Source organism: Oryctolagus cuniculus, chromosome 5 (assembly GCF_051225735.1).
Source record: "Oryctolagus cuniculus isolate XC-2025 breed Fujian yellow rabbit chromosome 5, ASM5122573v1, whole genome shotgun sequence".
NCBI lineage: Eukaryota > Metazoa > Chordata > Mammalia > Lagomorpha > Leporidae > Oryctolagus > Oryctolagus cuniculus.
The window spans coordinates 135,589,396-135,616,674 of NC_142871.1; the positions used below are offsets into that span (position 1 = coordinate 135,589,396).

At 58.7% G+C, this 27,279-nt stretch overlaps 3 protein-coding genes across 29 annotated transcripts in view; 1 reads left to right on the plus strand and 2 right to left on the minus strand.

Moving 5' to 3' along the window:
- Nucleotides 1-17,526, minus strand: part of SYNGAP1 (synaptic Ras GTPase activating protein 1) — a 31,038-nt gene extending 13,512 nt beyond the window's left edge. For 11 of the 17 annotated variants that reach the window (XR_011388724.2, XR_007922992.3, XR_007922993.3 and 8 more), the window contains exons 1-10: nt 17,380-17,525; nt 13,661-13,782; nt 11,422-11,527; nt 5,404-5,495; nt 4,888-5,009; nt 3,005-3,158; nt 2,705-2,803; nt 718-1,341; nt 438-582; nt 95-239 (exon numbers count right to left, since the gene is read on the minus strand). Coding sequence is in view for 11 of the 17 variants with exons in the window: in XM_051854839.3 (XP_051710799.1) it covers nt 95-239; nt 438-582; nt 718-1,341; nt 2,705-2,803; nt 3,005-3,158; nt 4,888-5,009; nt 5,404-5,495; nt 11,422-11,527; nt 13,661-13,782; nt 17,380-17,446 (1,676 nt within the window). In the remaining 6 variants the exon portion in view is untranslated. Of the gene's footprint in view, nt 1-94; nt 240-437; nt 583-717; nt 1,342-2,704; nt 2,804-3,004; nt 3,159-4,887; nt 5,010-5,403; nt 5,496-5,626; nt 8,338-9,101; nt 9,185-9,274; nt 9,496-11,421; nt 11,528-11,645; nt 11,874-13,660; nt 13,783-14,368; nt 15,037-17,379 lie in introns of those variants that run through there. The other 6 variants (XR_016234139.1, XM_051854840.3, XM_051854843.3 and 3 more) reach the window with 6 other exon arrangements.
- Nucleotides 17,527-19,290: 1,764 nt separating this feature from the next.
- Nucleotides 19,291-20,988, plus strand: CUTA (cutA divalent cation tolerance homolog). 6 transcript variants are annotated; one of them, XM_008262785.4, is made up of 7 exons: nt 19,433-19,541; nt 19,623-19,674; nt 19,915-20,123; nt 20,245-20,304; nt 20,422-20,467; nt 20,578-20,627; nt 20,774-20,988. In XM_008262785.4, the coding sequence occupies exons 2-7, from the start codon at nt 19,633-19,635 to the stop codon at nt 20,898-20,900; spliced, it is 534 nt and encodes a 177-aa protein (XP_008261007.1). In that variant the 5' UTR covers nt 19,433-19,541; nt 19,623-19,632; the 3' UTR covers nt 20,901-20,988. The 6 variants fall into 6 exon arrangements, with proteins under 6 accessions (XP_008261009.1, XP_008261007.1, XP_069930290.1 ...); XM_070074189.1 differs by having other exon boundaries at nt 19,456-19,541; nt 20,063-20,123; XM_070074188.1 differs by having other exon boundaries at nt 19,481-19,541; nt 19,628-19,674.
- A 106-nt stretch (nt 20,989-21,094) lies between these two features.
- Nucleotides 21,095-26,311, minus strand: PHF1 (PHD finger protein 1). 6 transcript variants are annotated; one of them, XR_016234143.1, is made up of 16 exons: nt 25,782-26,311; nt 24,924-25,098; nt 24,758-24,839; nt 24,555-24,650; nt 24,300-24,390; nt 24,025-24,125; nt 23,796-23,944; nt 23,552-23,647; nt 23,330-23,398; nt 23,065-23,188; nt 22,890-22,957; nt 22,685-22,789; nt 22,369-22,547; nt 22,184-22,278; nt 21,910-21,990; nt 21,095-21,747 (listed from the first exon to the last, which is right to left on the minus strand). XR_016234143.1 is itself a non-coding variant. In XM_051854852.3 (16 exons), exons 2-16 carry the CDS (start codon nt 24,974-24,976, stop codon nt 21,459-21,461), a joined length of 1,689 nt encoding a protein of 562 aa, XP_051710812.1. In that variant the 5' UTR covers nt 24,977-25,098; nt 25,782-26,311; the 3' UTR covers nt 21,095-21,458. The 6 variants fall into 6 exon arrangements, 4 of the variants coding, with proteins under 4 accessions (XP_051710812.1, XP_089189394.1, XP_002714565.1 ...); XM_051854852.3 differs by having other exon boundaries at nt 22,369-22,558; XR_016234142.1 differs by lacking the exon at nt 24,300-24,390 and having other exon boundaries at nt 25,782-26,273.
- Nucleotides 26,312-27,279: the final 968 nt, after the last annotated feature.

Here is a 27,279-nt window from a genome sequence, read left to right on the forward strand (position 1 = left end):
TACTCAGCCCTCTTTGAGGATGGACAGATGGATGAACAGATAAACACACAACTTCCCCGACCCCGGCCCCCCAGCCCAGCGTTCCCAGTCTCACCAATGAGAGTTGACCACCTTGCACAGGGCCAACTCACAGCACATCCGCAGGTTGGCCTGGTGCTCTGCCAGACTGGATGCCGTGCACTTGATGGGGTCCACCTCACAGTTCTCCTCAGACTCATACAGGGCACGGATGAACTCCCCTGGGGGTGGGGGCACAACAGGCAGCAGTCATGCCTTTCCATGGCAGGGGCGGGGGGCTGACTGTGCTGAGGGGACTATACGATCAGGTGGTCGGGGCCCTGAGAGAGGTTGGAGTTGGGATGCGGCCTAACCAGGTTCAGTGGTGGATTGGGTATCTGGTAGGTTTGGGAAGGTAAGGGCCTGAGCGTGGGCCATACCAATGGCATCCTTGAGGTATTTCTGACCAATCAGTCTCATATACTCTTCTATGGCTTTAGTGGCGAGCGTGTTCTCGCGGAATATGAGGTGCTCCCGTTCCATGAACCGGTCTACCTCAGACATGGCCATGTCTGAAAGGAAATCCTGGAGCCCAGGGAAATCCGAAGTCAGCCTCAGTACCCAATGTCTTAAATTTGCACCGTCCGCAGGCCCCCCAACACCACCACCAAGCCAAGTATCCATTCCCAGGTCATCTTTCCCTGAGGGTACAACGCTCACCTTGGCTTTGCCCGTACTCTGCAGGATGTGGACCAGAGCACTGGCAACTTCCTCCTTGCCCTTGACATTCAGGGCGGGCTCCAGTACTGCACACAGCATCCGATAATGGTTGGTGACGTACTCTGCAAACTCTTTGTACAGCTCCATGGGCAGGATGCTCATTGTCTGGTACCGTGCTTTCAGCCGCACAGCTGGGCAACCTCCTTTGCCTTTGCCCCCTGAGCCACCTCCCGAGCCCCCTCCTCCTCCCGAGCCCATGCCCCCAGACCCCCCACTGCCTGTCGGCAGGGTGACGGGGTACCACTGCTCTGTGAAGTGGCGTCCAGCCAGGGTGGCCACCGGCACAGTCACTAGGCCAACGTAGCCCGCCTTGTCTTTCTTGCGCTTTTTGTCTGAGTCACGGTACAGATGCAGCCGCAGGGCACGGACCGCCGGCAGGTTGTTAAACTCGAAGTGCTCGCCCCAGAAGACGGTGTCCCCCGAGGCGGAGCGGGGCTTGGAGGTGGTACGTGCATACAGCATGTCATCCAGGCAGAGCTCGCAGTAGTACCGCTTCTTGGGCGGCAGCTCCCGGGCCTCTATGATCCACAGCTTCAGCACGTTGTCCACCCGGCGACTGTTGTCCTGGCGTGGGAGGGTGGGCATGGCGGATAAAGGGGAAGGGACAGAGCCAGTGAGAAGGTGGGACAGAGACAGCGACCCTAAGGCTAAGAAGGTATGCTGGACGGAACAGTGTCCCCCCAAAAGTCACATCTACTTGGAATCTGTGAATGTGACCTTATTTGGAAATGGGGTCCTGGCTGATGTAATCAAATTAACATGAGGCCATACTGGATCAGGATGGACACTTGAGCCAATGACTGCTATCCTGATATGGAGAGGGAGATCTGGAAACACAGAGACACGCAGAAGGAAGTCAGCCATGGACAATGGAGGCAGACACCAGAAACAGCGACAAGCCACGGAATGCCCAGGACTGCCAGCGACCTCCAGAAGCTACGAAGAGGAAGCAAGGCAGTGGTCCTCCTTAGAGCTTCAGATCCCTGAAGCTTGCTGACCCCTGATCTGGGGTTTCTGAACTGTGAGAGGATACATTTCTGCTGTTTCAAATGACCCAATTTGCAGGAAGCTGACACACAGGTTGGCTCATGCACTGGACAGAGTCAGTATTAGGATTTTTAAAAATGGGATCACACACCAACAATAGCAATGTGGAATGGAAGCAAATGGAAAAGTTGCAAAAACAAAAAAGTATAAATACATGTAGAGGATAGGACTTCTGGTGTGAGAAGGGCCTGGGAGAGATGACTGAGCAGGGCTTATGGTGAGCCCTGGGGCAAAGCGCTGACAAAGGGCATGGCGTTTGGATTCTGCACGAGTCACATGGTGTCCAACATCCTTGGCCAAGTTCTTTAAGGTCATTGGGAAACGACTGTCCCAGGGGAGGGTAGCCAGGACTGTGAGCTCGCCACACACTGGGATACAGAGAACAGCTGACAGAACTGGGAGCATTTTTCCTGGGAGGAAAATTCGTCTTGGGATGAATACAGATTGAGAGAATTCCTGTGCCAAAGGGACCTTAGAGATCATCTGGTTCAACCCTTTGCCACCCATTTTGTACAAAGCAATCTAAGGCGCAGAGCTGGATTTTGTGTCTTCTGCAGAAATGCTGCCGGCGAGGGCTGGCGACCACCTGTTGGGGACCAATGAGGCATTCCTGCAGAGATGTTGGGCCAGAGCCCTGGAAAGAGTTCCATCAGCTCTGCAGGCCTCATTTCTCTGGTAGGGACACTGATCATAAGGAAGGGTAGCAGTACAGAAAGAAAAAAGAAATGGGGGATTCAGAGTAACGAGGGTCTCCCCTGCTCGTCCAGCCTCCTCCAGGTGTCTCCTCCCCTCCCAAGCCTCCCTTCCTCCTATGTCCCCAGCTTCCCCGTGGTTTGACCTCTCTATGCAAGCTGTCTCCACCCGCTTCACTTTCCAATACCTTGTTGGGTTTCACTGCCCGCTGTAAGTTCTCGATCCATTTGTCTCTTTCTGCCGCAGACCGACAGGCGAAACATTTTGTTCCTGACGATGTTGTTACCTGGGTGGGGGGGAGGTGGTTGAGGGATGGGGCTCCAGAAGGCAGGTGTCTCCTAGGGACTGGAGACTCAGCACCATCTCTTCCTCCCTACCCGTCCTCCTCTCTCCTAGCCCTAGGGGTTTCCATTTCTTTGATAGCTGCATCTCTAGGCCTCTCTACCCCCACCCTCTAACACCTCTGCCTTTAGCCATCCCCCAGTACCTCGAAACAGAACTCCTGGCCTAGGATGGAGCTGTGCACTGGCTTGATAATGGAATCTTCATCCAAGTTGAGTTCCAAGGCCTCGGCTGCACTGCTAGGACTCAGCAAGGACTCATGGGAGTGCGACTCCTTAAAACTTTGCATCAGCCGGGCCCTGGCATGTGGAAGGTTCAGGAAACAGAATCAGGGCCCCCCATTCTTCTTATACACCACGGGCTCTAGGATGGAGACTTGGCAGGGAGGCCTCCTGAACCCCTGCCCACAGACCCAGACACACAGGAAGAAACCCAGCCTGTCCCTGGGGAAGGACATGAGAGATGCGAGAGAAACCAGAGGGCTTTACAAGACTCCCCTACTCCCAGCTCGCATCTAAGGGGCTGTGAGGACTGGGGACGTCCAGAAGTAGCTCAACTCAGAAATGGATTGTGGCAGGAAAGAAGAGAGAGAGAGACAGACAGAGAGAGAATAAGGTGGGCCTGGGACACTCCTGATAGGATCTCCAGTGACCCCAGAAATTAGAGCCTTAAAATAGGGGAAAAAATGGAAATAAAGGGCTAACAGCACAGAGGAGAGAAGGCGCTCATCTGGCCTGGCACACAGCTTGTGCCTTAAAAACATGTAATGACAAAGAATGAATGAACCAGGTAAGAGCACTAAGTTTCAGCAGAAAGAGAAAATCATGGGCAACAGGAGAAAGCTGTGGGCACAGAGCAGCAGAAGGAAGATCAGAGACTGGGGAAGAGGAGGAGGTAGGGCAAGAAGTAGCGAGGTGAAGGTATGGGCAGAAGAGGATGGCAGGTGAGGAGGCACAGCTGGACAGACCGAGGAGAAGAGAGGCAGAAAATCGAAAATCACCGTAGGAGAGAAGAGGATGAGGGGGGTGTGGAATAGGAGGGTCAGGCCGGCAGGCAGTGGAGAGATGGGTAGGGCATGAGAGAGTAGAGAGCAGTAGGAATGCGGGTGGGGAGCGCGCGGTGTGGGAGCCTCCATGAAGCTATTTATAGCAGCCCCGTCATCCGGGGCTCTGGCTGCCGTCAGCGCGACGCTCCCCCGGCCCCCGGCGCCCCCCCCACCCCGCCCCCGCGGCCAGGAATACCATGCCCTCACCCCCTGCCGGCCCCAAATCCAGCTCTGGCGACACAGGAGGGGGCAGGGAAAGGTGTGACTCACCTTATCCTAACCTCCCTACCTGCCCAATTCTGGGGGCGGCCAGACATGGGGGAAAGGGAGGCCAGGTTCTCCCTGGGGAGTGAATGGGTGAGGGGAAACCCAGAGAGGGACCCCAAGAAGCAGACAAACAGCAAGGGTCCCCTCAGCCCCGCCTCAGTTCTCCTTCCCCAGGCTTCAGTCCAGGGATTAACCCACAATAGCCTCTGCGCCCCATTCATTCAACTGCATCCCGGTCCCAGCCTCCCCTCCATTCACGAAGCCCCTGAGCCCTCACCTTCATGCTCGAATATCAGCCACCCCTGGCCCCACTCCTCTACTTCTGGCCCCTCCCTCCTGCCCTCTCCCACCACCCCCTGCCCCCTACTCCCTGCTCTGGATTTCTTCACTGTGCCCCCAGGCAAGCTCCGCCACTCCTCCCCTGCCCTTCGGGACAACTCCTTGGATCCTGGGCTGGAGCCCATCCTTTTCTGGGGAGGAGTCCCTCCTTGGCTTCACCTTCATTCTCTCGGCTGCTTCTCTGCGGTCCTCTCCCTGCACCCCACCCCTCTCCTGCTGGCAGAACACCTCTCTCTTATCCTGCCTCATGCCCAGGACAGCCCTCCAGCGACATGAGTCCTTCGACCTCTGCACTCAGGTAACCCCCAACCCACCCCCTCTCACTCAAGAACCCCCGTACGGTAGCCATCTCATCCCACATGCTCCAGCCCCTGTACCGGTCATGGTCAGCACTTCGGAAGCGAGGCAGGATCTGGCGAAAGCTGCTGGTCCGGTCAAGTTTGGGTTGTGACTTCGTGCGTTTGATGGAGCTTTTTAGCCGCCGGCTCAGGAAGCCTTGCTGGGGGGGAAATGGGGATGGGGTGGGTTGGGGCAGGGTCAGTTCCACCTGCTCATCCCTGAGCTGGTACAAAGTCCCGGAATAAGGTGGGATGGGGGAGAAAAGGAAGTCTAGAGGCGAGGAAAGGGGGCTAGGAACCCTGATACCAGTTCGTCTTCCTGGCTTCCACGGGTGTGGAGCACACACACACACACACACACACAGCAGCTTGGAGAAGGTGGGAGGGCTGGTCCGAGAAGCAAGGGGGCAGAGCCAAGTAGGGGGAAACAAAGAGGTAGGGAGACACTCACAGAATCTCTCCCTCCTACCCCTGCCACAGGATCCTGAGGCTCCAGCTGGGGCTGGGCGGGGGGGCCCAGCTGAGCCACATCTGGCAGGGCTTTCACTCACTCACCGAGGGCCGGAAGGGCGCAGCGGGGGCGGCCTCCATGCTGTACTGCTTCCCCCCTGGGACACTCTTCCTCCTCGAGCGACCCAAGTGGTATTCTGGATGGGGGGAAAGGGCCCAAAGGGGAGTCGGGGAGGAGGCTCAAGTGGGGCTGCTATCCCAGGGTTGCACCCCTGGTCCCACTGGATTCCCCCACCACCCCCTGCCCCTCAGCTCCGACCTCACCTACCCCCCGGAAAGCAGCAGGAAGAGCAGCGGCGGCGAAGAGGCTGACGGTGGGAAGGAGGGGGCAAGGAACCCGAACCGGAGCCCCCCGAGGGGGATGGGGTGGGAGGCCTTAGGCCCATGACTGGGGCTGGCAGTCAGCAGTGGGGCATGGCTGAAAGGCTCAGTAAACCCCAATAATGCAGGATACCAAAGGTCCAGGGAGGCTAGGTCTCTGGTGCCCCCCACCCCCCCAGGAGGGACTAGCTGGGGGGGAAAGATGGGTTAAAGGTCATTGCCCACAGGCTGGCTCTCCTCTTCCCCGAGCCGGGGACATCTTCCACTTGCCCCTCACCTCCTGGGACCCCTGCCTGTCTGGAGGACCAGGGCTGCCTCCCATGACCCCCCTCCCTGGCTGGAGGGGGAGGTCTTGGAAGGGACCTGTGAGAAGTGGCGAGGGGAGAAGCCTAGGGACAGAAAATCCAAGGAAGGGACAGATGGGGGCGGGGTGGGAGAAGCAGCGGGCTCCACGGGCTCCACGGGTTCCACGTGCACTGCAGTAGCCGGGGCTCAGAAAGGAAGGGGAGAAGGGGAAAGGGAAAGGATGCAGGGGAGTGGGGAGGGGCTGGGAGGATGGGCAGTGGGGGTTGTGGGGACTCCCAAGTACGGAGAGGGGGAGGAGGAGGAGGAGGGGAGGTGAATGCGGATGAAGCTCTGCCTGCCAAGAGCAGAGAGGAATGGCAGCTCCGGAGGGAAGCTGAGGCTGTGCTGCCAGGGAATTTAGAGGGGCTGAGGGGCTGGAGGAGAATGGAAGTGGGGGGATGCCAAGCTCCGGCTCCAGCTCCAGAATGGCTGCCCAGGCCTGGGCTCCCCCCTCAGCCCCACAGTCACCACTGCAGCCAATGGGGGGGCAGGTGCTGCATCAGGGGCGGGGCCACCATCCCCATGGCAACAAGAAGCTACAGGCTGGGAGGGGGGGACCGGAAGAGCTGCCTGTTAACCCTCTAGGTTCCAAAAAAGAACATGGAGAGCTACAACTACATTTTTACTGTCTATTTCCAAAATTGCAAAGCACTCTAGGATCAGCTCCCAGCTTCTCTTTACCCATGAAACGCAGGTCTGCCCACAAAAATGTGGATTCCGTGACACAAGAACCCTCTTAGTGCCCCTCAGGAACATATGCAGAGCACAGAAACAAACCGAGCTGCTGGGGTAGGTGTATGTAACACCACAACACAGAAACAGATAACTGTGAACACGGGGTACCACGGATCCGCATTCTGAGACCCCAAGGCCCACACATCCCGCGGCATACATGCTTAGCCACATGTGAGTACTGTCACAGGGAGTTCATACTCGAACCCAGACATCCACAAGACAGCTGCTGATGTGGACTCTGTGGCCGAATCCCTTGGACAATCATGTGGGCAGGACACTACAGACACGGCTCTATAACCCTCAGACACAAACGTGTGCCCCAGGCAGGAGATGACAGTTTAACCCCTGACGTGCATGCGTGGGTACACTAAGATCCTGAGTTCCCTGTATCTAAAAGCACAAACATCCTTCATTCACATGGAAAGTACAACCACAGCCACTCCGATCAGGACAACCTCCAAACCCTTCCCTGATGCCAACACAGGCATCCATGATTGCTGCCAGAGTACAGAAAAAACTAGGAGCAAATGCGTTAATTGTCCATCTGTGTCACACACTAAGCAGTGCACGCGGGGGTTCAGGTTCTCTCATTCCTGTTCCCATTTCTCTGCATTTCTCAGGTAGCACCGCCTCACTCTCATTTCAGGGAACCTGGCTCAGTCATTACTTTTACACAGGAGAACAAATTTGCTAATTGGTTTGCTCGGTTCTTAGAAGGAATATAACCTTACACATATTACCAGGAACTAAGATCCACGAACTCACACGTAAGTCACAGACACACAGGGGTCACAGACACACACGTCTACAAAGACCCTCACTGCCGCAACACAGAGTGACAGAAACAGAGGACACCCTGTTATTAGTGCTGCACGCTGTGACATGTACAGAGAACACAGCACACACCCAGGTACACACACAGAGCAAACCTGAAAAGCACGTACTGTGGTCCTGGGTCTCCATGTCCCATCCCCGCACGATGTGTACACGCATGCACACACAGAACGGCCTCCTACACAGACCCGTAACACAGGCATTGTGCACACACCCACACAGGTACACACCCTGTGTACACACACAATTGCACTCACACACACGCACAGCAAGGGCTTGGACTCCCGCCTCTCCAACGTCTCTAATCTTGCACTCACCCACAGACTCTCCCCCTGCCAGCCAATCCCCCAAATCCCTAACCTGCCCTCTGGCCTTTCTCCCTCTTGGGTACCCAGCTGGCAGCTCTAAGGCAGCCAGGGGAAAGAGGCTTCCAGAGAAAGATGGGGAACGGGGTTGGACAGGGAGCAGAGAAATGGGGAACAAAGCTCCGTGCTGGGGACACAAACCTCTAAGGACAGTCCCTACCAAGACAGGCCTACTGTGATCCTGCCTCCATGCCTGAGTGGCCGCCCTTGATCCAGCTGAGCCTGACGTTAATACTAATGGGCCTACCCGAATCCAGTGTCTCTCAGATTTCACTTTACCGAAGAAGAAGGCCTGCCTCTCTCTTCCCTCTGTCTCCCCAGGTCTCTGGCCCCTACGTCTCCCACCATCCCCACCTAGAACCCCATCTTCAGCCCATCCCCCTCCTTCTCCTAAGTCTGGCTCACTCTCTCCCCCATTCCCACTCTCCAGCTATTCTCTCTCCCCTTCAAGCCTCTCCCATTCCTCCTTTCCCCCTCGCTCCCCACTTTTCCTCTTCACTCCACTCCGGCCCTTTTCAGCTTTTCAGTCTTCACTCCCCAACCAAGCAAGGGCTCATCACACCTGCCTAGCCCAAAGGTGTCCCCCTCCCCAGGACCCAAGGAACACACACACACTTGCTCCACACACACACACACACACACACACCACCCACATCCAGACACGCCCTGGACATTCATGCTGGGATTAACACAGAGACTCAGACCAGTGCTGGAACACACATGCACACACACACACCTGCCACCAGGGACACAGAACTGTCCTCCTGCAGGGACACATTCCCAAAGACAGGGGGCTGACAGGAGCTGAATCCCAGCCATGCTTAGGGTCAGAGGTGACATGAATCTATGGCCACCGACTGCTCCAACAGCCCCCTGAGACACGAAACAGGCAGAGGCAGGATAAAACAGGACAGGACATGCTTGCACAAGGCTGGGTGCACGAGGAAACGGGCTCCAGCGTGCACACAGCACCGACACATAGGGGACACGAACACACACGCAGACACACGGGTTGCCCCCTCCCCCGGAGGCTCCAAGACCCCCACAAACCGGCCGGACCCCCCCCCCGCACACTCTCAACCCTGCCCCCAAGAGGCCGTCCGACCCCCCCACCCCATCTCCACTGCCCCCCTCTCTGGTTACCATAACTCCCCCCACTCGGAAGATGCAGCGAGAACATGCGGAGGGAGCAGCTGCCGCCGCCGCCGCGGCTTCCCCACCCCCTCCCCGCGCCCACGCACACGCGCGCCCCCGCCCCACGCGCGCGCGGCGCCCCCCCCCACGCGCGCTCCTCGTCCGCCCGGCCCCGCCCTTACCTCGCACCGCCCCCCCGGGGGGGTCGGGGGTGTCCCCGGTGGGGGATGGGCCCCGCCCCTGCGCGGGGGAGGGGCGGGTGCGGAGGGAGAGGGGGCGGCGCGGCCCGGCTCGCGCCGCCCGGCGCGGTGGGGGCGGCGGCGGGGCCCGGGACGGCCGGGACGGCCGCGCGGTGACGGCCGCGGGAACGGCTCCCTCCGCCGCCGCTCCCGCCGCTGTCGCCGTTGCCCGGGCCCCGCCGCCGTTGCTAGGCGACCGCTGCTGCCGTGGCCGCCTCTGTCACGAGCCCCGTCGCCCGGAGACAGCGCGAGAGAGACGGGGGAGGGGGGCAGAAGGACCCCCCAAATCAACCAGGGCTCCCACCATCCCCTGCTAAGCAAGACCCTTCCCAAACCGCGGAGGGAACGAGGGCTCGCGGCCCCACCCAGCAGAGGAGGAGCCCTGAATTCCAATGCCCCTCAGAGGTCCGGCGACCTCTCCCGGGCTGGAGTCCACCGCCTCAAACACCTGAGCAGATCCGAAGCCCCGGCGACCCCCTCGGTCTCCTGCACATCCTCCATGCCCTTCATACATCCCATGGCCCCCTGATGGCTGTGAACGCCCACCAGCTATCAACTTTCACTAAGCCCTCCCCCCAAATATATATTCCCCTGGAGCCCCTCCCAGCCCCTACCCCACCTCAGTACAGCTGCCTCCACAGATCGCCCCACCGCCAAAAACACGATGCCCCCACCCAAAACACAAAAGACCCATGCCAGAGGACCCCCCCCCCCCCCAGGCCTTGAGGATTCGGGATAAGGAGGGTGAGGAATACGTGGGCAAGGCTGCCAAGCACAGGACACATGATAAACATGCTGTGAGCATGTGGCTACTGTGGCCTGGGCACGCACACACGTGCACACCTTTGCCAGACATGGACATGACATAGACACATGCACAGATGAGACAGACATCACACACGGCCTCTGCACTCTACCACCACCACCTGGCTGGGCCTCACAGATGTGCTGCCACTCGCCCCCCATGCTCAGAGGTGTCCAAGACCCCTGCCCAGTCACCCCGCCGTCCCTAGGGCTGGCCCCCAAGGGCAGTGAGGTCTTGGACCTATGGGAAAGCTGGAGGGAGCCAAGGGACCGGAGCCCCGCCGCCGCTGGCTCTCTACAGGAGAAAACTGGAAGCCTGGATCCCTGAGGGGAGGGGGAGCTGGCGGGAGAAGGGGGTCACTAGGGGCTGGAGGGACAGGGACCTGTGTCCTGCCTCCAGGAAGGAAAAGGCGGTGGAAGGGGGCAGTGGCGAGGGGGTTTCCGGGGACTGAGGGCGTCTCTCTGCACCTTGGCTGCAGATCTCTGTTCTCTGCCTTCATCTCCCCTCACTGTTCCCATGGAAACCTTTTAAGCGAACTTCTCAGGAAGACAAAAATCTTTTTTTAAATGACTAAAGAGGGGGGTGGGGGGGCAGAAAGGGGGAGGGAGGGGAAGAGACAGATGGAGAGAGGGAGAGAGTTGGAGAGACAGACCGAGCCCGAGAGCTCTGCAGACAGACAGAAAGGAGATGATGGGGGGTCTGACGGAGTGCCGCCAGGAGCACAGGGGAGGGGCAAGGAGAACCCAGAGGGGTACAGAAAATAAGAGGAAGGGGCCGGCACAATCGCAGAAAATAGAAGCAGCTGAGGAGAAGAGAAAAAGGGGGCAAGGGAGGAGGGAGGGGCTGTAGGCCTGGAGGTCTGGAAGAAGAATCGGGAGCGTGGGGGTGGGGCAGAGGTCTGGGGGGAGCGCAGGAACTAGGTCACTCTCTCCAACATCCCAGACCCGGGGCTGGGAGGGGCAGGGGCAGGAACACTCGGACAGGAAGCCGAAGATCTGAGGAGACTATTTTTACAAGCACCGGGGAAGCAGTCAAACTTCGCTGCTGGAGAGGAGAACGGGAGCGGAGCAGAGCCAGGACCCGCGGAGGCCGCTCCCCCACAGCCGCGTCCCGCTCCGCACGCCGGAGGAGGGCGCCGTCGCCTCTCGGGATGCGAGTCCGTCTCCGCCTCTGCCCGCCCCCGGGCCGCTCCCTCCGTTCCCCCGGCGCCCCCGCCAGCCCCGTCCACCTTCAGCCCTCTCCCCGCGACTGTCCGGGGGCACGAGAGCCTGCTCGGCCGCCGTACCATGCTCGCCGTGGGGCCGCCCCTCCACAGGCACGGAGACCGTGCGTCTCAGCAGTTTGTTGCGGCTGGACTCGCTCCTCCGGTCCCGGATCAGAAGGGGGTGTATCTAGGGGATGCGGGGGTGTGTCAGGGCTGGGCGGCCCGCGGCGTGCCCCCAGCCCATCCCTCCCCGCCGCCCCCCGCGCCGCGGAAGCCCGGGCCTCCCTCCCCGCCTGGCTGCCCACCTCCGGCCCCTGCCCTTCCACACACTCCTCAGGTGTCGCTGGGCCAGTGGATTTCTCTGCCCCTTCTCTCCCCCAGTCCGCCTCTCTCCCGTTGCTTCCTGTCCCATCCTGTTCTTGTCTCCCCTCATTTCTCTTGAAAACACCCTCTGGAGAACTCTCTCAAACCCAGCTCGGGAGCTGGCCACTTCCTGACTCTACCTGCCCTTGACCTTCAGTGCTTCCATTCGCCCTGCTTCCAACCCAACCTCCCTCCTCCCTTACCCCCTTTCTCCCCCTGAGCCTGTCACGGGGGGAGCAGAAGCTGCATTTATAATCAGGATCCACAGCTTGTCTCCCACCCACAGCCCGGCTTGCAGCCAGACTGGGACCCAACCTCCCCTCCCCCCCAGAGGGCCTGGTCACCTCCCCCCACCTTTCATCTCTTGCCACCACCACCACCCCACTCATCTCTGTTCAGTTCTTTGCCTAGCCATCACCTTCCCTTGAGCCTCATCCCCAACCCCCCACCTCCATACATACCTCCCTCATCCCTACCAGTGGCCAGCCCTCCCCCGCCCCCCGCACCAGCCCCAGTTCCCTGTGGCCTTACCCACTGCTCATTCCCCCAGTTCCATCCATTCCCTGCCTCCCCCAACACCACACTCCCTTCCTAACTCCAGACTGACCATTCCTCTTCTCCCTCAGCTTGCTGTCCACTGATCCCCTGAGTCTGTCCCCATCACTGTCATTTCTTCATTGTCCCTCTTGTTCATCCTTACAGCAGGACCCCCCACCCCCGCTGGCTCCAGTTTTCCCAAATCATCCAACCCCCTGGTCAAAGCTCATGGTCATTTGTCAATCACTCCGATGCCTTCCAGTGTCCAAAACCAAGACTCCTCAAACCACCTTTCCCTTCAGAATCACCTAAACACTTCTGCTTTACTCTGTGGCCTGCAGCCCCCTACTCAGCCATCTCGCTACACTCTTCAACCTCCTCCTCAGGATCCTTGACCCCCGGTTAGACCTAACTCCAACTCTAGCCGTGCCTCACCACGTCATCCCCCTGGCTGTCAGGGCACGTCTCTGACCATCTCATTGCTCTCCCGGGCTACTCTACCAGTCCCTAAAGCTAGTCCCTCAAAGCACCCCCATTCCCTGAATCATAGCTGTGGGGCACCCACCTTTCCTATTTGTATCCCTGTTCCCTCTGATGGACCTTCCATGCTGATCCAACCTGGAACCCACTCTCCCCTGGCTCTCAGCTCTCACCTCCTGCAAGAGCCCTCAGTCCATTTCATCTCCCTCACTCTGACTAGTCCCTGCCCCTACTCCACACCTGCTCCTTTAGACAACTCTCCAAGCTCTCAACTCCCCCCTCCTCCAGGCATCTCTTCCCTTATATTCCTTCCTGACGTCCAACCAGTCCCCGGCCAAGCCCTGTGTCTCTAAACCCCATCTCAGGCACCCTGTGTCTCTCTCACTCCATCCGTGCCTAGATCCACCAATCTCTGTCATCTTTCCTAATACTTTCCTGTCCCTTCACAGTTATCCAAAAACAAAACCAAGAAACCGCTATCCCCTCTCTTTTCTCTGGGTCCCTCAACTTCCCCTCCCTGCACTCTGCCCTGTGGTAGGGAAGGAAGTGAGTGATGGCTTTTGCTCAGTGGAAGAAGAGGAGAGGAGTCCTGAGGATCACTTTGGCAGCCTTCCCACTTCACTCCTTCTCCAAGTCCTTCGGTTTCCCTACCCCATTCCAACCGATCCCACCATACAGAGTGGAAACAGTAGGTGTCCCCAAATCTTCAGAGCCACTCTTCCTCCGCAACAATGTTTACAACCCTCAGAGAGCTCCCTGGTCAAGGTCAGAGAATGACCACCCACTTCATCACAACCCAACCCGAATCTCAATGACCACCCTCCTCCCACGATCTGCAAATATTTCTGCTTTGCCCTTTTTATGTCTCGCTCCCCATCATTCTCTCTACATTCGCCCACGCTGCCCAGAGGTCTTTTTCCAGCCTCCCCTCTCTGCTCACCTCGTCCTCATCCAGCATGAGCAGCTGGTTCCCCGAGATGATGCAGAACCGAGGGTTCCAACCAGGACGATCATACGGGGAATGAACGTATTGGGTTCGGTGCATAGGGGGTCCCCGTACATCTGGGGGACAGAGATACACAGAAATGGTAAGGGAAGCTCTCTGCATTTGGGAGCAGAGGCCTAGAATGGCGACAGTCCACAAAGTGGGAGAAGAGGACTCCCTCCACCTTGAGGAGACCACAGTTGAGGACGTGACACCTGGCAAGTTGAAAGGAACAGAAGACAAGCCCATGTGTCTAGGGGGGGAGAGAGGAGGGCAGTGGTGTCACAGGAGGCTCTGCTGACTTGGGAGGGGAAATACAGAGGGATGGCTTAGGGAGGAGAGTTATATCATGACAAAAAGGGTATATGTAGGGGGACAGAGAAAGGTACAGGAGCTCTCCATCCACCTTGGGGAAATGGGAAGGTAGAGGTGCAGCAAAAAGGCAGAAGAAAAACACAGAAAGCTTGGAGGTGGGCGTCTGGAAAAAGGAAGGGCATCCAACTAGTCGCAGAAGACAGGGACTTGGAAGGTAGCACCACCCACCTGTAAGAGAGCTAGAGGGACACTACACGGCTATAGGAGAGAAAGATTTCGTGGGGTGTATGTAGGTTCATGAGATTCTCAGGCTTACACATGTTGAAGAGAGGAAGTTGGGGCGCTTACCTGTTCAGAGCATCAGAGATGAGAAAGGGCTTCCCCTTTCTGCCTCTCCTCCCGCAGTCCAACCCTGTCCTACTTAGGGGAAAGTTCTTAGGGAAGGCAGAAGATGGCTGTTGTTGCATCTGGCTGAGGAGGGGCCAGAGCAGGAGCAGGTGGGACAACACCTTTATTTGGATGAACAGAAAGCAAATTCATCTCTTCCCCCAGTTCCATGCCCAGAGGTCAAAGATTCAATCCTGCCCCTCCCCTGGTCTCTGTGGTCATCAGGGGAACTAATTCCACATATTAGGACCCTCCCCGAGGCACAGTGAGGCACTTGGGGAAGACAGAGTGGAGGGAAGAATGGAACACTCGGGCCTAGGGACATGGGGCGGGGGAGCTGCCAAAGATGAGAGCTGAAGATGGGAACACAAGAGGAGAATAGTCGGTCAGAGGTCGCCCAGGGTCAGAGATGGCCCAGGGACCCCTTCCCCAGCTTTGCTGTTCTTCTTCCCATACCGCTTCCCTGCAAACCTCCTCTGCTTTAACCCCCGATACCACACACATCACAGGAACACAGGAGCAGATCCTGTGGAAGCAAGAGAGAAATCAGACTGGTGACATCAAAGCAATAGAAACCAGGCCTAAGGTATCAGAGTAAGAGGGATAAGAGGAAGAAAATTCAAGTTCTTTCACATCTGTGGGATAATTAACCATGAATATACTGCAGGAGAACTGGTCTTTGAGCTTCATTCCAACAGAATGCTCTGAGTAGGAGTTTTGAAATACCCAGCCCCTTTCTGTCCTCAAATTTACCCAACTTCCAGGCCGGCGCCGCGGCTCAATAGGCTAATCCTCCGCCTAGCGGTGCCGGCACACCGGGTTCTAGTCCCGGTTGGGGCGCCGGATTCTGTCCCGGTTGCCCCTCTTCCAGGCCAGCCCTCTGCTGTGGCCAGGGAGTGCAGTGGAGGATGGCCCAGGTGCTTGGGCCCTGCACCCCATGGGAGACCAGGAAAAGCACCTGGCTCCTGGCTCCTGCCATCGGATCAGCGTGGTGCGCCGGCTGCGGTGCGCCGGCCGCAGCGCGCCGGCCGCGGCGGCCATTGGAGGGTGAACCAACGGCAAAGGAAGACCTTTCTCTCTGTCTCTCTCTCTCACTGTCCACTCTGCCTGTCAAAAAAAAAAAAAAAAAAATTTACCCAACTTCCAGAACACACTGAGAGATGAACCCTCAGGACATAAATGGCCGTTCCACAGAGCCACAATACCTTGAAATTCTGTCTCAATGCCATCTCAGAGACTCGCCCAATACTGTCTAGACACTGAGATCCCCAATGCCTAGACTCTGAAACTGCAGACATTACAGGCAATGTGCCCCCTGCACTCAGACGCTAGGGACACCCAGAGGAGAACTCTGTGGATACACATAACCCTTACAGCAGGGCTGCTTCAGGCTGCAGCACAGGGAGGCAGGTTAGGCTTCGAGGGGGCACCTTTCTCCTGGGAGCAGGGAAGGACACACAGAACTTAGGTTAGGAGCATAGGAGCAATTCTGGACACACACACACACACACACACACACACACACACACAGAGTCTGGACTTAGGAAGAATGATTCTAGGAGGCAGAGGAACAAGGCTGAGAAAGGGGTAGATTTTAGTAGGAGAAAGCCCACAGGGTTCAGATCCCTTATAGGCCCTGTTGCAACCATCAAAACGTCAGTGCCTTTGCACCTCAAATCCCCAACACCCCAGAGAGAGCTAAGAAAAGAGGAATGATGATAAGGGCTGGGGTGTTAAGGGAAAGTAGTCAGGTACAGACCTGTGGTGATGAGATGGGGAGTGGGTTAGGAGATACATGGGCTTCGGGACAAATAACGGGGTTGGATCTAAAAGAACAGGAGGCGGAGATGATAGTAAGTGCCTAGGAACAAGGGAGCACACAAGGGACACGAGATGGTAAATGACAAGGGATAGGGCTCAAGTGGACATGGGACAGAGGGAATCAGGAGGACCTAATAGGAGGGCTAGGGCAAGGGAGTCTAGGAGAGGGCAGAGAGGCAGCAGAGGTACAACGGAGTTACCACATAGAAGAGAGCACCAGAGAGGCACTGATACCGGGAAGGACAGAAGGGGGACTCATATAAGGAACGGACACCATATGGGGGGAAAGATATAGGTGATGGACGGCAGAGGAGGGAGGGGGAATGGAAATAAAGATTGAAGGTGGGGGGAGGGGGTAAAAGTGATGATGTGGAGAGAGCAGATAAGACCCGAGGGGTTACATTTCTCTGGTGAAGACCCTTAACGAGGATCGGAGTCTGGGGCAGGATCCCAACCTGGCCCCTACTCCCATCACTAAATCTTGCTTGTACCTGCCCCCCACCCCCACCACACACACATAATTTGGCCCTCCCCCTGCCCTGGCCTCCCCTCCCCCAACCATTTCCCTCTCTCTCCTCTCTTCCCTCCATCTGGACCCTCCATCCCCCCCACTGCCTCCCTCTCTCTCCATCTGGCCCCTTCTCTCCCTCCATCCTCCTCTCTTTTTCTATCCCTTACCGTTCTCTGAGCAACCCCCCCACCAAACTCCCCCCTACATCTTCTTGGCTTCTCTTTTCATCCCAATGTTTTCATCTCCCCCTCTAGCCCCTCTCCTAAGACTCTGTCTTTCTATTTCCCTAATGTTTTTCCTCATCATTCAGCTCCCACCTCCAAATGATTTCTGCAGTTCTTCCCCCAACCCTATCCTGCTATCTTCCTACCTCTTTCTGGCGCTCTCTTTCCCCTTCATTTTTCCCTTCAGCCCCCCCGCAAGGCCTGTTTCCTGGCCCCTCCGTCCCTTACCTACCCTACCCCTACCCCTCTGGCCTCCAAGCCCTCCTTCCCATTGCTCCCACCCCTGCCTTCCCGGTCCTCCCCTCTCCCTCCATTCCAGCCGCTCTCTCCCCTCCCTAGCCCGGGCTCTCCCCCGCCCCCTGCCCCTCCCCCTCTCGCCCCCCCATCTGGCCCTCCCCCTCCCCCCACCACCGTACCTCTGAAGGGGGCATAGGACATCGCGGGGATGCTCCCCCGATGGATGGAGGCGCGAGACCTGCTCATCAGGCCTGGGGGGGAGGGGGCGGGGGGACCGGGGAGAAAGAGAAGAGAGAAAGAGGGGGAGAGAGAGGGGGAGAAGGAGGAGGAGGTGGAGGAGGAGGAGGAGAGAGGAGGAGAGAGGAGCAGAGAGGAGCAGAGAGGAGGAGAGAGGAGGAGGAGGAGGAGAATAAGAGCCAACGGCAGCAGCGGCAGCCGAGAGAGAGGGGGGCGGGGGAAGTGAGCGAGAGAGGAGAGAGCAGGAGGAGGAGGAGGAGGGAGAGACTCTGCAGCCCCCACCCCTACTCAGGGAGACCAAAAGAGAGAGAAGGAGGTGGGGAGAGAGGGGGAGACAGACCCCTGACTCAAAAACACTGAGCAGCCCTGAAAACACAGACCCCAGACCCTGAGGGACCCCAGACCCACGGAGAAGAAAATCTCACCAATTCCCAGGGGTTAAACGAAGACTCAGACACTGAATCTAGAGGGAAAGACACCCCTGCCTGATCTCATTAAAAAAAAAAAAAAGACCCCAGACCCCCTTGAGAGAGGAGTCAAGGATCCAAATCAGAATCTACTCTCAAAAAGGTGCTGCATAGCGCAGGAATCTTGGACTCCAGACCCTAAGCTGCTGAGTTGAGACCAAGATCTAGACTCAAAGAAAACTGTGAGACTCAGATGCTGAGAGACCCCAGACTCAGATCTCAGACAAAAGAAACTACAGAGACTGAAAACTCAGAGCAACTCCAGATTTAGAGGGAGAAAGGGACAGACAGGCAGAGACACTCAGCTAGCCCAGAGATGAAGAACTCGGAGTCCCAAAACTCTTGCAGAAGAGTTTGCAAGAGCCCAGAGACAGCAACCACTGCACCCTGAAACACAGAAACTCCCAAAACAAAGCCCAGAAAACTAAAGTCCCGAGAAAGAACCTAACAGAAACACTGAAAAGACCCCAGAGATCTCTGAGACAAACTCCAAATCCAAATCCAGAGATCTCTCAGAGATCTCCAAATCCACTCCACCCCCCAAATCCAGAGTGGTAAATATGAGAGGCCCCTGACAGGAGCCTGTGTCATCTGCAGGCACGCCCACCCCATCACTGACCCCACGCCCTGGAGGGCGGGGCGAGACTGGGCAGCAGCACTCCCGTCTGTGCCATCTCCTCCCATTTCTCTGGCCTCCCATTGGCCCCTCTCTCTCCATTTTTGGGTCACAGAATGTGCTTGGGCCCTAGGGAGGTTATGTAGGACAGGTCCTGGCTCCTTGGGGGATGGGGTAAGGAAAGGAGACCCAAGGTTCAGAGGGGTCCAATCCTGGACAGAGTAGGCAGACTAGGGGACAAGAGGACCGTCACCACCATCCCCAACCTGCAGCCCTCGCGTCTCCCTTCCTCAGATTCTCCACTCTGTCTCAAGCTTTGAGTTTAAGAGGGCTGAGGACTTTCATCATCCTCTATTCCATATACAGGGCTGTGCATCTTTCTCCCCTTGGCTGTTGTCCAGCCATGCCCATGCCCCCTGCCCGGGGACAGCTGGCTTCGCCTCACACCATCGCTGTCCATTCCCAAACTCAAGCATGTGTAAGCCCTAACTGAATGGATAGGGGGCGCTCTCTTCAGCCCCTGAGAGTCCGTCTTCTCAGACCCTCCCCCTGCCTAAGGCCGCTGAAACAGTGCAAGGCTGTTACTAGGGGCACTCTGGGGCTTGAGGATGACCCTCCGCCACCTGACGCATCGAACTGCGGGGGCTCCGCCCCCCTATCCGAGCGGCCCCTCTCTCGTCACATGGCCTGCGGGCTTGGCCTGCGATTGGTGCGTTCGCATCACTCTCTGAGGTGCTGCCGCCCAGGAGGCCCGGCCCCCTCACGTGACAGTGGAACGCCGCAGCGGCTCCTCTCAGCCAGCAACAGGCCCTTTCGGTTTACACGGAAATGGGCGGGCCATTTCCGCGCACGTCGGCAGATCCGGCTGTCGATTGGCCAAATCTCCCCTTGCTCCTCCCTCATCTAGAGGAGGGGTAACTCGGGCCAAATGAGGGCCGTGATTGGTTAGCGCTGAAGGCTAGGGAGGGTAGGCTTCAGTCACGTGATGTGCGCTAGTTCTTGTCACGTGGCTGCTACCCAGGTAAGGAGGCCGCTCTTCCTGGGTTTGGGGGTCCTTTCTCGGTGTTATGTGCGGTCTTTGTTACCAAGTCTCCTCTACCAGCGTAGGCTGCATGAGGGGGGGACGGGCTCCTGGAGTCCTGCTCGGCGGAGGGGTGAGTGACCGGCCCCGCCCCTTCCGGTCTTCAAAGTAGCCGCCGCGGTGGACCCGCTGAGGCGTGTGAAAACCGAGGCTTTGCTTTAATTTTCCAAGTTTCCCTCCCGGCTTTAGGGGCATTTTCCTTGAGTGCGGAAGGGGAGGGCAGAGCCTGAGCATCTATCCCAGCGAAGGCTCCCTGAAGTGCACTCTCCCGGGGGAATTGTGGGAAGAGACCAAATTCGCCCCCTGCTCTCAGGCTGCCCTGCTCCTGTCGCTCCTTTGGATGCCTACCCTGCTGCCCGTGGCCTCTCGCCTTCTGTTGCTACCCCGAGCCCTGCTGTCCATGGCCTCTGAAATCCCCCCGTCCCAGCCCCCGCCGGCCTCAGGCTCTGGCTATGTTCCAGGATCGGTCTCTGCGGCGTTTGTCACCTGCCCCAACGAGAAAGTCGCCAAGGAAATCGCCAGGTGGGGACTTCGGTGTGGAGCGAAGAAGGGTGGTCGTGATCGGGACTTGCTGGGGGGGGGGGGCGGCTTTGTGTCTGTGGCCGGGCCGCCAGGGCAGAAATCCCGGTCTCTTCGCCTTCAGGGCTGTGGTGGAGAAGCGCCTGGCAGCCTGCGTGAACCTCATCCCTCAGATCACATCCATGTGAGTCACAGGACTTGTGGGTAACCGGAGCTCACGGGGCTGGCTGGGAATCTCTGTCCTGGGGGAAAAAGATTTGCTCCCCAAGACTTTCTACCTCTGTCTCTCTGACCTCTTCAGCTATGAGTGGAAAGGAAAGATCGAGGAGGACAGTGAGGTGCTGATGGTGAGAAACCTCCCCCCACCCAAGAGAACTGCCCAGCCCCTACCCCTCAGCTGAGGCCCTGCATTCAACCCCACCTCCCTCATCCAACTTTATTTGTCTTTGCCCCTTAGATGATTAAAACTCAAAGTTCCTTGGTCCCGGCTTTGACAGACTTTGTCCGGTGAGAACTTGAGATGGATGCGGTGGGGGTGTGTGCAGTGGGCGGGACTTGCTGAGCAGTCTAGGGTTTCTGCCGAAGCAGGGAGCCCCTTGGGGTAAGCATGTCAGTCATTTCTCAGCCGCACCCACCCCCACCGGTTTTCGCAGTTCTGTGCACCCTTACGAAGTGGCAGAGGTGATTGCGCTGCCTGTGGAGCAGGGGAACTCCCCGTACCTGCAGTGGGTGCGGCAGGTCACAGAACGGGGCCCCGACTCGAGCACAGCCCTACCGTGACCTGCCTGCCCGGTCGCCGCCTACGCTGCAGGGCCCTCGCTCCCCGGGATGGCTGAGCCCGCAATAAATCCAGTCTGGTTCTCTCTGCCTTTTGCCTGTTTTCCTTGTACATATGCACATTCGGTTGGGGAAGAAGAGGGAGTGCTCTGGTCCTCGTGTTCCTCCATCTTTCAGAATGACGCAGGGCTGCTAGGTTTGTTTTTTTCCTCTTTATTTCAACCATACAGAGTCCAGGATCTCTTATCTTTCCCCCCCTCTTCCTCAGTCTCTGCACCCAGGGGTTAAATAATTTTTAAAAATATTTAAAAAGCAGTAACAAAAAAAAAAAAAAAAAAGAAAAGGAAATGGTAAGATGGGGGTGGGGGAGTGGTGAGGAATCCTGGAGGGGGCAGAGAAGAGCGAGCCTCTTCCCCACACCCCACCATGGATTCCAGCCTGGGCAGGAGGGAGAACTATCCCCTGTCTCTCCAGGTACATCCCAGCTGTAGGTGAGGTGAGAGGTCAGGGTATGAAAGTGCCGGTGTGTGTGAGCAGGGAGGCGGGCAGCCGCGGGGCTGTTCAGAAGATGCCCCCTCCTCCCCACTCAACCAGGTACTGCACAGAGCCATCAGGCCGTACTCTCCGAGCAAGGACCCGGACAGGGTCCCCTCGGGACAGGTAGCCAACCCCACCCCGCACTCCTCCCCCAGTCCCAGGAGACAAGCTACGGCACAGGGGAGAAGGAGGTGCTGAGCGTCTAGGAAGCCCTGGGGAGGGGGCTGGGGTGGAGGAAGATGAGGCAGTCATCGAGTGGGGGGCACTTTTAGGGATGTCTGTGGGGAAGCCAATGTGAAGTTCCAGGGGTGACCTAGAGAGAGAAGGCAATTTTGAGTCATGACAGAGGTGGACAAGGATTGACTAGAATGGGGGCCACGTGTGGACAGGTGAGGAGCAAAGCCTGGTTGGAGACTCAAGGAACTTGAGGACGGGGGAAGAGGGACACAGCTGGTAGCAGGGGACAGACTCTCACCTGTCTGGGGGTTCACCATCCCCAGAGGTCCCTGCGGTGCTGGCAGAAGGGTGGAAGGAGGCGAACATCCGGATGGGGCTGCTGCGGTTGGGGAGGGGGAAGGCAGAGCACCAACATTATCTCCAGGGTGCCCTCCCCCCGGCCCCAGAACGCCCAGACACTGGCTCTGGAAGTCCTTCTAGGACAAGAAATAGTAGCTAAGAGAGCAGAGAGGAAAGGATTCTGGGTAGGAAAGTCCAGAGGGTGTAAGTGGGAGCACTGGAGGAGCACTGACCTGGGCAGGCAGCGGGCATCTGTGGGCCGGAAGTTGTAGCCGCTGCTGCCCTGGTAGCTCTGGTTAGGGCTGGGGGATGGTGGAGACACTGAGGCCTAGAAGAAGGGGCGGAAGACTGAGAGGTAACCCTTGATTCCTTCCCACATCCCACCTTGCATCCCGTGGGGTTCCCCCTGCCCCGGTACCTGCAGTGCCCTCTGCAGACGAGCCCGCTCCCTCTGCTCCCGGGACTCGGGCTGATTGCGCACTGCTGAGGGTGGCCCCAGCTCCTCCACTTTCCCCTTCTGCCTCCTCCTCAGGGGCTCTGGCTCCGGCCTCCGGCGCTTCCCCAGGGGACGTGAGACCCCTCCCCCAGGGCCCTGCCCTGAAGGGAAGCTGTAAGAGGCCTCCTTATCCCCCCAGCCCCCTCCCTGACACCCCAAAGACCTCCCCATCTCTGTACGTAAAATCCCCCCCAACTAAAGCCCTGAGAATTTCCCCCATCCCCCCTGGACCAGTGACCTGGTGGGGGCTCCATCTCCAGTAGGGGGCTCCACAGGAGGAGGGGTCCGAGCATGGAGACCAAATAAGCATTTCCTCTTCTTAATCTCCCGCCCTGAAATGAAACTGGGCAAGTGGAAAAGCACAGGTCAGCGCTGCAGAGAAACGCCCCCTAGGACCTCTCCTCAACCGCACCCGACCTCCACCTGTTTCCCCTTCCACTCACCGGTCTTTGTGGCTGTTAAGAGCAGAGAGCAGCTTAGAAGAACGTTCTCCCTTGGGAGTGTCTGAAAGCTGGGGCGGCGAAGACAAATGGGGTCAGGGGAGCAGTAATGCCCTCCCTTCCCCTAGCCTCTGTCTCCCTGTCCTACCCCAACCTAAAAGTGCCACTATCCCTTTACCTCCCCCAGAAGCAAACTGTCCCAGTTCTCAGAGGTGAAGGGGAGGATCTCGCGGTCAAAATCAAAGTATTTCTTCTTACAGCAGACGCTAAGGTGATAGAGGACAAGATGGGCCACGTCCACCCTGGAGAAACACGGAGTTGTCAAGGCCACAAGAAGCATTTCAAAAGCCAGGGGATTGAGATGGGCGGCTGGGGTATGTAGGGTGGAACGCGGAGGGTGCTGGGAAGGAAGCTACACTGAGGTCAGGCTCAGTCCACCTTACCAGCGAAGCTGTAGCCGTCGGACTTTCTCAGGGCCTCCCCGACACACACAGCATTCAAATTCATAGAACCTGGATGTGGGCAAGAGAAAGAGGACGCGTCACCTTGTGGAAAACCATGCCATGGAGGGCTCAGAAGCAAGGAGGGTGGACAGACGAGGAAATGCAGAGTGTGGAGCACAGGGCGGGGCAGCTTGGCCCCCAGAGGATCCGCCACACCCTCACCTGTCCCCGTAGAGGAGGGGCTTGCTCAGACACTGGGTGCAGGCCTCATGGAACCACTGCAGGCAGCTCCGGCACTGCAGCATTTTCAGGTTCCACCTGAGGGAAACGGGACGAGTCGCCTCAGACACCCTCTTCCCCCTAACTGCCCCAAACCCTGCTTGGCACCTACCTCCCATCCCCCGTCCTCCCCTCACCCTGTTCTAACTCCTGCACCCCCTGGGATCTGCCACCTCTCATTACTCACTCCCCAGGGCCGCCACAGTAGCAGTAGCTCTGCTGTCGGTTGCTCAGATGTCCGGCGTCCCAGTCCAGCCCCTTCAGTCCGTACGGCAGAGACAGCTTCATACCCAGCATGGCCCTGGCATAGGGGCCCTTCTTCAGTGCCCCTCCCCTCTGCAGAGATACAGCAGGCGGGAGGCCTCAGAGGTGGGCGGGACAGGCTCAGGAGAGGCACAGTAGGAGGGTGCCTTTACCTTGGTGGCGATCGCAAAGATGCACTGGCGGCAGACCCAGGATGTGCCCTCTCCTTCTCCAGGGGCTGGGGCCCGGGGAACGTGGCAGTCCTGGTGATAAGCTGAATAATGATAATGTTGATAGTAGACCACTTATTTATTGCATGCCCATGTGTGCTTGGTATTGGGGTAGGAACAGTTTTACCCATTTTATTTAATCCTTGACCACGGTTCTGCCAGCGTGAAAGTATTATCTTTATTTTACAAGTGAGAGAACAGGAGGTTAAGGGACTTGCCTGAAGTCACATGGTTAGAGAGAGATGTCTTTGAATCACCTCTGCTTGCTAAACTTATACCACCTTCATTCCATGGCTGCCTCTCCCTGTGCTGAAAGGGGGCAAGATTTCAGTCTTGAGGAGACTGGCCAGAGCAGTGGCGTGGGGACTTGGGCCAGAAGAGGCGACGTGACACAGGAGCAGTGCTGGAGGGGCAGGCTAGACACAGGCTGGCAGGCCCAGGGCAAGCTCTCCCACAGGTATCCTGCCTCTTACCGTGGCGACACTTCTCACAGCTGACCAGGCGGTTCCCAGGGACCACGGTCTCAGATCGACAGACACAACAGAGGAGTTCCTCCCCAGGGAGGGCGGCTGTGGGGGAACCCCGTGTCAGGAGGCCTGCCCTCGAGGCCCTCTGTACCCCCCATGCCAGGTTTCTGTTTGCCATAGGCTGCAGGCTGAGGTTTCTGGGGTCTCACCAGGGCTAATGTCTTTCCACAGAACCAGAAACTGGGAATCATCCTCAAACTGGACCAGACACACTTCCCGAGCACTGTCCACCTGGGGTGGGTGAACACAGGATGAAAAGGGAGCCGGACTTAGATAAGGGGAACGGGACGGTGAGAGGTCAGAGGAAGGGCTTACCTTCTTGATGGTGCCCAGGTATAGCAGCCCATCAGTCCATCTGGCCAGCACATCTTGACCCTCCCACAGCCGAGGCCTGGGGCCTGAGGTGGGGGCAGGGGACGCCGGGTCCCAAAGTGAGGGAGCACTAGAGCGGCTCAGCCGGGGGGGCTGCGCCATCGCATCCTGGGGGGGCCTGGCCAGAAATGAGGCGGGAAGGAGATGGTGAGGAATGCTGAGGAAGCGTGCCCATTTTCTTTGCCTAGTTTTCTGTCAGGGATCAGTCTCTGCACGCCTGGTCTCCAAACCCTGGGACACTAGGACGGGAAGCCACTCAGTGTCCGGACTCCCAACTCTTCCAACTCTGGTGGCCACTTCTCCTGGCCACCCTCCCCAAAACCGAGCGCTCTCCTGGGATAGCACAGCCCGGTCTTAAGATTTGAGGAGAAATGATGGCTGGAGAAGCAGAGATTGCTACTCAGCTTCACCCTCCCCTCTGCTTAGACATATCGCCACCGCGGTACTGTTGCCCAGGCATGTGTTTAGGGAGCGTTTCTGGAGGTGTTTTCCAGAGTAGAAACAGCTGTCCCCCGGCCTGCTGGTCTCACACAGAACAATCATCCGGTGCCCGGTTATGTCAGGTCACCCTCAAATTCGGGGCTTCCTGCCCCTGGGTTAGGTAACTTCCCCGAGTGCTCTGGGAGGGGGGCGTGTCCCAGTCCCGCTCTCTCCTCCCCACCACGGCAAGTCCGAGAAGGCACTGGAGTCGGCCCAGCCCGACCCGAGGCCAGAGCGGCAAGGCTCTCCCGCCCGCGCCCTGCGCGCCGACCCCCGGGCTCCCTGTCCCCCCCCACCAGCGCCTCCTGCCCGCCTCCTTACCGGTGACAGCTGGGGCCGCCGGGAGCCAGGCAGGGGCAGACGTCTGAGACCCAGGTGAGCCCCCCGCGCGGGGAGGGCACGTCCGGGCGCCCGGGGGCGTGCAGGCGGAGGCCGGGGGGTCCCCAGGCCCAGCCCCTCCGTCCCGGCGGCTCTGGGGCGTATGACGCAGCAGCCAAAGCAGCGGCAGCGGCAGGAGGAGGCGGCGGGGGGAGGGAGGGAAGGAGGGAGGGGAGGGACGGACCGGCTGGGAGGGGAGGACTTGGGGAAGGAGGAGCCGAAGGGGGGGCGGGCACCACCTCACCCCACCTCCCTCACCTCCAGCGGCCTGGAGGGCGCGAGCGAGCGGCTGCCCCTCAGCGGTTCGGGGCGCGAATAGTCGAGCCGGCAAGGAGAGGGAATCCCCGCGGCCCCTTCCCCGGATGGCAGGCTCGCCTTTGGGGCCAGAGGGAATCCCCCTCCCGGCGGCCTGCCTCGAGACTGGCCCCCCGCCCCATGCTACATCCGTTAGCTGCCCCACCCCCCGTGGTCACTCCAAGTCCCGCCCCCGGGCCCCAGTTCGCGGCCCCGCCCTCCATTCACCCTTCCCGTTGCCCTCGCCCCGCCCTCCTCCCGCCGATGCCCCGGCCCCGCCCTCCCCGTGGCCCGCGGGCCCCCCGCCCTCCCGCCGCGGCTCTGCGCACGCGTGGCCCCTCCCGCGCACGGCACCTGGGAAGGCCGAGCCCCTCCCCTGCCGGGCGGCGGCCGACATCGGGGAGCGCGAGGGGTCGGCGCGGGTGCGCACCCTCCCGCTTGCGGGGCGGGCGCCGGGACGCAGAGGGCTAGTACCCGGGGCGGTGACGCCGCCCAGAGCCAGCCAATGGGCAGCAGGAGGGCAGCGCCCCGGCGGTTCGAACGCGAAGGCAGGAAAGGGCGGGAGGACAGCGCCTGCAGTTGGTGGGAGCGCGCGCCGCACCGCCGCAGGGCCCGGGTGCCCGTCGTAGGGGAGCTCCATCAGTGGCTGTGCTGGACAACCAGGCGGCACCCTTCAAGGAAGTGGCGACGGGGGAGGGCGCGTAGGGAGTCAGATGATCCCGAGCAGGTGAGGAAAGCCCGAGGCCGGCGTTTGGCTTAGCGGTTAAGACGCAACTTGGGGGCCAGCGGGTGCAAGATCTGCCCCTCTAACTTCATTTCAAGTAATTTAAGAAAAAAAAGACACAGCTCGGGTTGCGACCCCCATCCCACGTTCGGTTGCCCCAGCTTGGCTTCCAACTCCAGGTGCTGTTGTGCACCCTAGGTCCCTGCCCCCAACATGGGTGGGATACCCAGGTTGAGTTCTGGGCTCCTGGTTCAGCATTGTCTGTGGCGGGCATGTGGGGAGTGAACTAGCTTTCCAGGTCTCCTTTCAGGAAAGAAAAGTTTAAAGAGAGAAACCTAATCCCTAATTCCTAGCCCACAAACACATGGCTGGATAGGCACCTCCACAGCTCCTGTCTTAACGGATATGAAAAATATTTTCCTC